The 12426-nt window shown below is 33.3% G+C and overlaps 1 protein-coding gene across 3 annotated transcripts in view; it reads left to right on the top strand.

Moving 5' to 3' along the window:
- The window catches only part of LOC118193001 (uncharacterized), a 75566-nt gene that overhangs the window by 27922 nt on the left and 35218 nt on the right, over window positions 1–12426 (top strand). For 2 of the 3 annotated variants that reach the window (XM_085807608.1, XM_085807606.1), the window contains one exon: window positions 2406–12420. The exons of the other annotated variant lie outside the window; for it this stretch is intronic. In XM_085807608.1, coding sequence (XP_085663734.1) covers window positions 9555–10391 — 837 coding nt within the window. In that variant the 5' untranslated portion in view covers window positions 2406–9554 and the 3' untranslated portion in view covers window positions 10392–12420. Of the gene's footprint in view, window positions 1–2405; window positions 12421–12426 lie in introns of those variants that run through there. 3 annotated transcript variants of the gene reach the window in all.

Below are 12426 nucleotides of genomic sequence, written 5' to 3'. Positions count from 1 at the left end.
AAAATGTATTGACAGACCAAATGAAATCTGTCAATTAATTAAATACTAATATGTATTGTTTTCACAGGAACAGCTGACTGCCTTAAATTTCTTTCACGGGTTCTTGAATAAAAGCTCTTGGTTGTTATTTGATATGCAGAAAAACTTCCAGTGAAAATGTGATTGAGATTATGTTTGTTTCAAAGTTTTTACATAAAAATAGCAAATATATCCATTCATGCATAAGTGACCTAAGGAACATGTTCAAGAATATTTTAGCATAAAATCTGCTGTGTGCAGCATCACAAGACTGCGGGAGGATGCGTCTCCAGATACTGAGAATTGCTTGGCATAATTATGGCCAGCTATCATATATCATGGTAGGATGATGAAGATGATAGCCACGAATTTGAAGGCTTTCGGATATCGCAAACCAAGGGTGAAATTTTCCTATCAATGGATTTTGTAAAGAAATGTAGAGAAGTGATAATAAATGAAGATGATGTAACAAATTTTGTGTTGCAATGAAGCCCCAATCGTGAATCAGTTAACAAAGAGGGAAATCTGTAGTACAGTTCTAGATCCAGAAAATATCGCTACCAATATAGTGAAGGACATGATAGAGAGGTTATAGAAAACGAAAAGTTTTCGATTGATAACTTAATCAGAATGCTTGACACAGCAGTTACAGGACTTGAACAATGGATTTTTGTAACTGAACAAGAAATTATATCTGTCTATAGAATTAAAGAGAAAATATTAGCACAGAAAACGAAGCAACTTGAACAACTTACATTGAAAGAAATGTTTAATAAAGTAAACGAATAAATATTAGGCTTTTTTTGTCAATTTTGATACCCTTTAGATCATAAATGCTTCATTAGTCCATAAATCACGATTTCATATTTTTAATTTTATAATTTCTACATGCCATCTTCCTAGATTTAAACTGATGATCTAATATCTGAAATTCCCAAAGTCCCGACGAGTCCGGATCTCGGACCTCGGACTTTGTACTCTATTAATGAGTTGGTATACAGGCAGTTTTTTTTTAGCACAAGCAAAACTACAGTAGTTATGTTTCTGTATTTACTGATGGATCAAAAGCAGGTGGGTGGCAGGGGGTATCTCTTTCATTATTGAAGATCACATGGTAGGCAGATGATTGCCTGATGCTCAGTCTTCACATCGGAATTGACTGCTATTTATTGCGAGCTCTCATTCAAAGTGAGAGAAAGTTTATAATATATACCCACTATATTAGTGCCTTAAAAGCATTAGAAGCATTTTGTGATATCCAGAATCCTGTCATAGTTTTTTTTTTTAATGGCAGATTGTGAACAATTATAAATGTAACCTAGTCTATTAATTTATACAAGGCCGGATGTGGTGGTCTCTTTATTATGGAGGCATCTAATAGGTGGGCCACTATCGCCTTTCCTATGAAAGGACGGACAGTTATAACCATGCGCTCTCCGGGATTCAAACCCAGGCCCTTTGGCCCAGTTTCATAGTAGATGTCGTCATTCTCGATCTAAATTTAAGGTACTGTGGGTATGAGATCTTGTACTGTTGGATACCTGGGCATTTAGGCAGAAGAGGTAATGAGCTAGCAGATGCTACAGCAAAGTCGACTATCGATTTGTACAGTCGGGCTGGCCCTCCTGACGATATCGTCAGCGTTAACAAAAAGAAAGTATTAGATAAATGGCAGAAACACTGGGATGGTCGGGTAGATAATAAGCTAAGAAGTGTGAAAATTAGAATTGAATATTCGAATGCTGCTAGGAACTGGGAAGGAGAAAGTCCAACTTACTCAAATTAGAATTGGTCACTCATGAATTACCCTCGAATAAAAGCAGATTGTGAACCGATTTGCCCCCACTGTAATGCTCAGTTCATCATTTTTTAATTAAGTGTCTGTATTTTAAAGACTTTGGTTAAAACATTTTAATGAATGTGACTAGCTTCTTTGGGCCAGAGGTGAATACTAATTTGTTTCACTACCTGAAAGAGGCAGTTTTTTGTTATTTAATTTGATTTTGTTTTGATGCTGTATGTTTGTGTCTTAATAATATCTATTTTAATATATTTCACGTTTTAGGATTTTGCACCTGTTCAAACAGGGTTGCCATGCTACCTTGAAAACCGTGAAAAGTCAGGGAAATTGAAAATTGACCAAAAAAGTTGGGGAAAAATCAGGGAATTTAATAACTATTTTAGTCAAAATCTGGAAAAGTCGGGGAATTTCATAATGGCGAAACCCCAAAAAATTATTTTCGCTCCAATGTTGAAAGCGATCACATTCTTGGCGAATTATGTATGGCATATGCCTTATTTGGGCAGCTGCCGTAGAGCAAATTTTCACAGTGCTGATCAGATTGTCTTTCAAAGTCAAAGAAAATTTCCACCATCTCTGTTTCCAGTAACCTCCTGAATTCAGCGGCTCGCATGTGTATGTGGAACAGAAGAAAGAGTTGAAAAAGTTCTGCCTCGTGGTTAAGAGAACTCGTTTCTCTGTTTTCAATTAAAAAAGTCTGGTAAGTTAAACTTTGTAATCTGTTACATATTTTTTAATGTATGTTTACTTAACTTTCTATCGTTATTTGCTTGTTAAAATGATAAGAATTCATGCAGTGCATTTTTAAAGTTAAAAGAAGTTTGTTGCTTTTTGAATCATATTATTGTGGAGTATTGAACAAATCAAATTGAACTGTAAAGCTTCTCAACCATCGTTGGTGTCATGTATACATCATGATTATCGGACTCTGAAATTATGCAAGAAAATATGGTAATTTATTAAAATCAGTTCTCCGTTGTTTCGATTTGTAAATAATTCTCATTTAAAATTTAATTTTGATAAATAAACGGTGATAGAACTCGTGGCAGAATTCAGAAACAAACATTAAATATTAAAATGTTTGTCCCCTCTTTTTATACTCTTCATATAGTAAAAATAATCAATCCTGCTCTCGCTTGAATTTTCCGATTTTGCTGTGCCCTTCCCCATGCTCGTACAAAACAAAATCTTTTAAACATTTTTCTATTTCATAAAAGCCTTATTTGTTATTTTGCAGTAAATTAAACAAAATAATAACCAGTCATCTTGGCTAAACATATAACTATATTTGGCAAAATACTGTTGATTATTGTAATTCACTTTTTAATCTTTAATTAATTAACTTTATTTTAATATTATTCATATCATTTGATGTGGGTTCTTCCTTCTAAAATTATTTATTATAAGTTAAAAATGCTTTCAAATTTCAGCAAATTTTCTCTGGCATACCCGTGAAACTAATTTTATCAGTATGATGACATACCATTGTGAAATTTAGTACACACGTTTTTTACTTAAGTATGCTGCTAAATAAGTATAAAATATCTGAATTTATTTAAAAATATTAAATTTTTTTCTTTTCTTTCTTTCCTTTAGATTTCCTTTAGATTTCTTTCTTTCCTTTAGCTGCAAAAAAGCTGAAAAAAGGACATTTTTTAATCCAGATTGGGCAGATTCTAATCTCAGTACTCAGTGGAGTCCATGGTTGCAACATATCAAAGGAGCTCCTAATGTGGGAAGATGCATGTTTTGCCAAAAAAAAAAAAAAAAAAAAAAAAATGCTTAGTAACATGAGAAGGAAAGCAATCACAAGCCACATAAACAGTGTAAAACGTAAGAAAATCAGAAAAAGAATGGAATCAAAAGATGAACTCAGAAAACTTTAAAAAATATTTCTCCATACATAAAAACAGTTCTGAAACACAGCAGTCTTCGGCACTAGTTGCTGAATCATCAAATTTAAACTCCTTTGTAACTAAGGACAAAGTTTTAGCTGAACTAAGAAACTTGTTTGTTCACATGTTTCTCATAATGCATTTAATGATGCTGCTATTCTGTTCCAGAAAATGTGTGATAACAGCAATAAAGCTAAAGCTATGACACTGGGATATACAAAAATGTCATATTTAGTGTCATTTGGTTTAGCTCCATACTTAAAAAGGATGCTCATTTCTGATCTTAAGAACAATGAATTAGTAATATGCTTCGATGAAGCTTTAAATAGAATTGTCCAGAGAGGTCAAATGGACCTTTTTGTTAGATTTTGTGACAGTGTGAGGAATGAAGTCAGTACAAGATACCTCACATCAATTTTTTTTGGGGCATGCTTCTGCCAGTGACCTTCTGAGAAGTTTCTTTGAGGGAACCTCAGAACTGGATGAAAAGAAATTGCTGCAAGTATCATTGGATGGACCAAATGTCAATCTTCAATTTCTCAGAGATTTGAAAGAAAATTTAGCAAATAATTCTGCCGGTCATATATTAGATATTGGGCCATGTGGTTTGCATGTCATCGTTCACGATGCCTTTAGAGCTGGCCATAAAGCTCCTGACTGGAATTTAAGTGCATTATTTAAAAATATGCATAGTGTATTTAAAGACAGTCCTGCTCGGTGAGCAGACTATATTGCCATCACTAACTGTACGACTTTTCCACTAAAGTTTTGTGAAGTAAGATTGTTAAAAGAGCTATTGCTATCTTTCCTCGTGTGAAAAACTACGTAGAATCATCCAAACTGCCAAAAACTGCATCAGTTAAAAGACTCAAAAGATAGCTATTTTTGGCAAAAATCTCCCCTTTTTATTTCTGTTGCGGGAGTTCTACATCCATTTCTAAAATGTCATTTCAGACAGCTGATTCTTTGTGCCCATTTCTATATACAACTTTTCATAGTATGCTAAGTCATCTTGAAATTTGTCAAAAGGGATATACTGTGAGAGGCAAAATCTCCTGAAAAATTGATAAAATTAGATATTCTGGATCAAAACATTTATTGTAATGTTGCAGATGTAGATGTGGGTATTGCTGCTGGTGTGATTTATCTGAAAGTGGAGTATCTGATCTTAAGAAAAGAGAATTCAGAACTCAGTGCAGAACCTTTTTGGTATAGCTTGCATCAAAAGTAGTTGAAAGTAGAATGGATAAATTCCACAGTTGCAGATAAATAAAAAATGTAGTTTAAAGAATTATTCAGAAGTGTTTGGAAAGACACATTTGTTAATTATGCTGCAATGTGACTTGATCACTTTTATAAGGACTCGATTAATAACTCAGCTTTTAAAGAACTTTGGAGTGTTATAAAACCAGTTCTAATATTTATCGCATGGCAATATTACAGTAGAGAAAGTGGTTTTTCAATTAATAATATGGTAAACTGTTTATGATGCCATAAAAGTAAATGGAGGTGTGATGAATATTAATATAACTCCTGATATGTTACGATATGCCAGATCTGCTTGTGGTGCATATCATCAAGCATTTGAAGACAAAAAAAAAAAAAAAAAAAAAACTGTGTGATACTAAACATAAAAAAAATATTATAAGACAAAAGGAAAGCACAGGCACAGATTAAAATTTTGGAGTCAAAACAAAACTTGTGCAGATATTTCTTCAGTGTACTTACAAATTGCAGAGTTAAAACAAAAAATCTAATTTGGTGCTTATTTTTCATTAGTATTTTTTCTATTAATGTTTTCTTTAAATATTCTAAATGTCTTTTTTTTTTTTTGTTTTGAATTATAATAAGAATTTACATTTAATTTATATTATGTATGCTTATATTAAAAGTTTTGCATCAGAAGAAAAAATGCTTTTTTAACTTTTCAGAATTTAGCAAGTGTTGTAATATCACTGAGGTGATTGTTTGCCAATTATACATTATTTAATAGTATCGATATAACTGCCCCCTTAGTGCTACTTTGTGAACAATAACTTCCATTTCAGAATTTATCCATACTTTTTTAAATGATAAAGCTATCATTCATGGCATAATTTTATCACAATTAATGCTGGAGAAAATCCTATGTTTAAGAGTGCGTAGATTGCATTGAAAATCAACGAATTTTATTTCTGATTTTGTGTACCGTAATTTCCGGGAAAAAGGCCGCATCAGCGGAAACGCCGCAATAGATAAAATTGCACGTGACATCGTCGTGGGCCGTATAGATGCAAAATCTCAACCCATGTCCTGATATATGACATATCAGTTAAGAAAAATGCATGAAATGAAACCATAACTCAAAAATAAATTAAAGGTAAGAAATGTTGAAAATATATTTGCGTTCACGAATATGCTTATATTTACCCACTAAAGAAGTCCATATTTGTAATACTTAGACTATACTATAAAAAATGTTGCAACAACGAAATATTAAATTTGGATTACAAAAGGAAATTTTAAATTTTACTTACAAAAGGAATTACAGCAAACTATACATCATATAAAGCCATCAAAATCTGATTCTTCACTATCTGAATTAAAAAGATTTAGTAAATCCTGATCTAAGTCCAAGTCTTCCAGATCGTCACATTCATCCTCTTGGTTTACAGTCTCTTTATCTAAAGATATAATTTCAGCTTCTTTATTGACGATGTTTTTATCGATTTCCACGCACTTCCTACCCACTTTGCAATTTCTTCATAAGATGCTCTACGAATTTTACTGCTTTTGGTATACTATGCAATCCTTCACTCATCCAACACTTCCACCGCTTTCGGGCTTCAGCTTTGAAGGATTTATTACCTGACAAATCTAATGGTTGTAAGATTTTTGTCAAACCACCAGGAATTATTGCTACAATCGTAGACAATTTTTGACATCTGGTTTTCACTGACTCATGTAAATGAGCACGCATGGAATCCATTATCAATAACCCTTTTGGTTGGAAAAAAGATCCCTTACGACACTGCCAAACTTTTTGTAGCCACTCATGCATGATTGTTTCGCACATCCAGCCGTTCTCGTTTGCACAAATAATTACATCATTAAGAAAATCTCCTTTCAGAATAGTTTTTCATTTAAAAATGATCATCTGCTTTAACTTGTCACCGTTTGCGGCACAAGCCAACACACATGTAAATGACGTTCTTTCATGCCCCGTCGTGAGCACAGATGCAGTTTTTGCACCAGTTTCATCAACAGTTCTGTTTGCAGGAGAGTCGAAAGCTAACGACGTTTCATCCATATTTATTATCTGTGACCGAAGAAGCTTTCTTTTGTCAATAAGATCTGTCACATATTTTAGAAAAGATGCCTTTTTATCCTGCCAGTCCATTGCTAATTGTTGCCTGACTGTTATTCTAGTACGCACAGAAATATTTTTTCTTTTCATAAATCTGCTACACCAGCAAGGCCCTCCTTTGAAATCATTTATGTTCATTTGCTTTGCTATAAAATTTGTTTTTAAGTGAATCTCTACAGTTGAAATTGCCATTCCTTTTTTTCGTTGCTCTTTTAGCCAGTTTGCAAGGTTGCCCTCTAGATTCGGCCACCTTACAGTATCACTTCTTTTGGCTCGTTTCTGTTGTGGCATATTTTTCAGTTTTTTTTTTTAGTTCTCCAACGTCGAATACATCTCTTGTCTACTTCAAACTCTTGAGCTGCTGCTCTATTTCCAATTTGTTCAGCATGTGAAATTACATTAAGCTTAAAACTAGCAGTATAGCTTCTGTGTCGTTTAGGTGCCATTTTCAAAAATTTTCCGCTCCCTTCTTACTTAAAAACTATTCAACAAGTACTTGTACCTAAACTGATGGGATCTGTATCTGGCAGAATGCCAAGAAAAATCGATTCATGCTGAAGGGGAAATACATCAGAGTTCGTTATTGCAAGGCAGGTGGAGTCGTGTCCGCCTTTGAAAAAATTGCAGAAAAGGCAGGGATGGGGAGAGGATGGGTCCTGGAAGATTCATCGAATGGCAGAGGAGAGAGACTTCAAAATGATGAGAATGCTGATTTGAGAGGGGGAAGAATGTTATTGTTGTGAAAACTTTTCCTTTCTTTCTCCAAAGTCAGTGATAATGCATGAAAAGGGGGAAAAACTTCTTTTTTGTTCTTTCCTTATTGCGAGTTATGACTCATTCCACTGGTTCTCGGACATTCTCTTCTGGATTCTTTTCGGTAAGTAGGCGCGGCAGAAAAAAAAAGGAGAGACTTCGTTCGACCAGATGTGCGATCACGTGACTCTGGGTTCAAAGGTCTTATCTCTCCTGGCATGGCGCCGATAAGTAGAGAAGGGGGATTTTTTGCTGTATTAGCTATTTGTCATTGATTGCTTCTCAACTTTTTTTTCTCCGCTGTGTAAAATTTTCGTTTCATTTATTGATGCATGTGTAAATTTTTTGTTTCGTTTATTGAAATATTTTTTTATTTATGTACGCAAGAGAATTTCACTATGAAATTTCTCAATATAAATAGTGATATTATACAATTAGTAGAAGGTGTCCGGAATGCATTTAGATGGAATTGGATTGAACGGAGAGATGGTAATGGGGATACCATCGGCACATGGTGCAAGAAAATAAATGTTGCTGGACAAGCATATTGAGTTTTTTGTAACTTACTGCTGAAGTATGGTGGGGAAAGATTCAAGGCTTTCACAAATAATTCTAAAACTGTGATGCACATAAAATATTCAAAGTGCATTAGACATTCAATGACTTTAAGTAATTATGCTAATTCAAAAAATACTGATGACTTACTGGAGACTGATGCTTGGCCATTGGATATAGTGACAAGAAAAGCATGCCAAGAGGTATTAATAACTTCGTTTATCGCCGAGAATTCTCTTTCTTTCAATGTTGCTCCCAATTTAATTGAACTCTGCAAACAGTTGAGCCGCGATCAGACGGCACTAAACTCGTTGGAAATGTCCAGGACTACTGCATGTTATAAGATGAAATGTGGGCTCGCAAAAACTATTAAGGAAAATATCATTAAAATTTTAAAGGAGACTCCATTTTCTCTAAATTTGGATGAAAGTACTAGCAATGCTCAAGAAAGTATACTGGAAATATTGGTGCAGTTTTATGACAACAATCAAAATGAAGTAGTTCATCATTTTGCATCTCTAAAGATGGAATCTTGCAATTCAGAAGATGTTTTTAAAGCAGTTGTTAATACTATTGAAGATAATAATATTCCATGGGCAAACTTAATTAGTGTATTAATGGACTCGTGTAACACCATGCGTGGAAATAAAAAGGGTCTTGAAACCAGACAACGATCAAACAAAGCACCTCACTTATTAGATATTGATAGATATTGATGGTAACGCATGTCACACAGCTAATAACTGTGCAAAAAAATTTGCTTCATGTTTTGATAGATACTTAGAAGATTTGTTTGATGACATCTATTTTGATATAAAAAGCTGCAGTAAAAGAGAAAATTTTTTGAAAATCTGTGCATCCCTTGCCATTAAAAAACTTAAGCCCTTGAAGAGACCAGAGCATAGGTGGGTGTACGTTTTATGTGTTTTAGAAAGAATCAAAGATCTGTGGGATGCTCTTATTGCATTTTATTTTCACTACTTGGATAAAACTGATAAAGGGGATTATTTTTCTTATGTTGAAACTGTATACAATAAAAGAAATATTTCTGCAGCTCAGAAAAAAATTGTTGAAGGGGTGTATTCTTGCTTGCATTCTCAACAACTCACAAAGGATGCTTTAGCTCGAAAAAAAAAAAAAGAATACTAAATGGGTTATTTGTTATGCAAAACAAAATTTATTGCATATGGCATTATATTCAGCAGTATTACCAGAGTTCAACACATATATTAAATTATTTGAAACAAAAAAACCAATGCTTCATTTAATACATTCCAGTATTTATAAATTGATGGAAAAATTTTTCTCTTTTTTTGTGAAGCCAGAAAATATAGAGTGCACATCTTATAATGATTTATTAAAGGTTGATGTCACAAATCCAGAATTCCATCTACCTAGCAAAGTAATATTTACTGGTGTAGAAGCTTCCACTCTCCTGGAGAAATTATCAAAAAATCATCCAATAGCAAAAGAATTCCAAATTTCTCTGATGAAAGCTTATACTTATACAGCACAGCATATGAAACAGAAATTACCCCTTAAAAATTCGTATCTAATTAGTTTTACAGCATTAGATCCAGAGCTAAGAGGTAAAACCAATACAATATTAGCTTTTGAAAAATTATCATATTTTATGTTCCATATTTTTAGTGATAATGAAAATTCAAAAGTAGAAGCGGAAATAAGGTTATACCAGAGTGATATTGATATCACCAAAGAAATGCTCTACACATCTGATGAAAGTGGAAGTCAAGTCAAGTGTACAATTGATAAATATTGGTCTAAAGTTTTTAATTTAAAAGATGATTTCACAAATGATTATAAGTATCCTACATTGGCTAAATTGGTCAAAGCCTGCCTTAGTTGCTTCCATGGCCCATTAGTGGAAAGTGCATTCAACTTAATGGATACACTTGTCACTGACTATAGAATCTCTCTTAAGATTGATTCCCTAGATGCAGTGCAGACTATTAAATATGATTTAATGGCTTCTAAAAAAACCTCATGTGAAAAATACGGCTAAAAAAATCCAATGACTGATCCAATTCACAAAGATCTCTTACTGAATATGAACAGAAGTTGGAAAACATATCAAGAGGACTTAAAAACGTGTATTTCAGATGAGTCACCTACAAAAGTCTCTGAAAAACCTTCTACATTAGCAGAAAAGGAAACTGCTTCTACCTCTGCATGTGCAATTCTCGAGGAAATTTCTTCAACTGTAAATGAGAAAAATAAAAGTCAACCTTCCTGCAATTATGAAGTTTACCACAAATGAAAGACAAGCCCACAAATATCAGAAAATAAAAAAAAAGCAGCAGAAATTAGATAATACCATCAGCACATGGTGCAAGAAAATAAATGTTGCTGGACAAACATATTGTGTTTTTTGTAACTCACTGCTGAAGTATGGTGGGGAAGGATTCAAGGCTTTCACAAATCATTGTAAAACTGTGATGCACATAAAATATTCAAAGTGCATTAGACATTCAATGACTTTAAATAATTATGCTAATTCAAAAAGTACTGATGACTTACTGGAGACTGATGCTCGGCCATTGGATATAGTGACAAGAAAAGCCCGCCAAGAGGTATTGAACAGTTGAGCCGCTATCAGACGGCTCTAAACTCGTTGGAAATGTCCAGGACTACTACTGCATGTTATAAGATGAAATATGGGCTCGCAAAAACTATTAAGGAAAATATCATTAAAACTTTAAAGGAGACTCCATTTTCTCTAAATTTGGATGAAAGTACTAGCAATGCTCAAGAAAGTATACTGGCAATATTGGTGCAGTTTTATGACAGCAATCAAAATGAAGTTGTAGTTCATCATTTTGATTCTCTAAAGATGGAATCTTGCAATTCAAAAGCTGTTTTTAAAGCAGTTGTTAATACTATTGAAGATAATAATATTCCATGGGCAAACTTAATTAGTGAATTAATGGACTCATTTAACACCATGCGTGGAAAAAAAAGGGGTGTTGAAACCAGACTACGATCAAACAAAGCACCCCACTTATTAGATATTAATGGTGACACATGTCACACAGCTAATAACTGTGCAAAAAAAATTGCTTCATGTTTTGATAGATACTGAGAAGATTTGTTTGATGACATCTATTTTGATATGAAAAGATGCAGTAAAAGAGAAAATTTTTTCAAAATCTGTGAATCCCTTGCCATTAAAAAACTTAAGCTCTTGAAGAGACCAGAACCATTAGGTGGGTGTACATTTATATTTTAGAGAATTAATTCAGGTAATTTAAAATATTTACATAAAATGTAGTAGTTTATATGTTTGAAAATTTATGGTATTAATTTTGCAAAAAACGTAATTCATTGAACTTTTATAATTAGGTCATTCAATACTTCATAATTGTAATTTTTCATTTCTCTCTCCCCTTCTCGAAACTCCAAAATGTCGGTAAGTCCGTAAAAGTTTCAGGGGATTTTTTGCAGTCCCACAAACACCCCTGACTACCACCAAAAGTAGTTCATCAACTGGCAAGAAAATGATGGTTACATAACTTGATTAATTTTACTATTTCGATTTAGCGATATTATCTTTCCTCTCATATCTTAAAAGTTTCACTTTGTTACTGTATTCTATACATTACAAGAATATTTCTTTGTGTTGATTATTACATTAACAAATATTAGTAATGATAGCTTTAAGTAAATAGACATGCATCTTGAAATGTGTCTAGCCAGTTATAGTAGTATATAGGAAGAAAGGGAATAAGGATATAACTTGAGAGGATTATTTATATATTAAAATCCAAAAATACTGCATGTGTAATGTGTATACAAGCCAGTTTCCCTTCGAAAGTTGTCCATGAAGGCATCCTTACTCTTTGGCAGATAGCCCTCGAGGCTTTGCCATAATCACATAAACTGAAACCAAACCGAAATTACCACTTTCTGATGGTCTTTTGGAGAATTTTAGAGGTTCAGAAACCTTGGTGTTTTGGAAGGTTAATGTTTTTTTGCTGTAAAAGGTTTTTAGAATAAATATACTGCCAATTTAAATTACTATGATCTTTGTTTTTATTACA

This window comes from Stegodyphus dumicola, chromosome X1, assembly GCF_044657685.1.
Source record: "Stegodyphus dumicola isolate Sdum_Otavi_A_Nest chromosome X1, ASM4465768v1".
NCBI lineage: Eukaryota > Metazoa > Arthropoda > Arachnida > Araneae > Eresidae > Stegodyphus > Stegodyphus dumicola.
The sequence above is the reverse complement of the archived record's forward strand: the minus strand, read 5'-3'. Positions and strand labels throughout refer to the sequence as shown.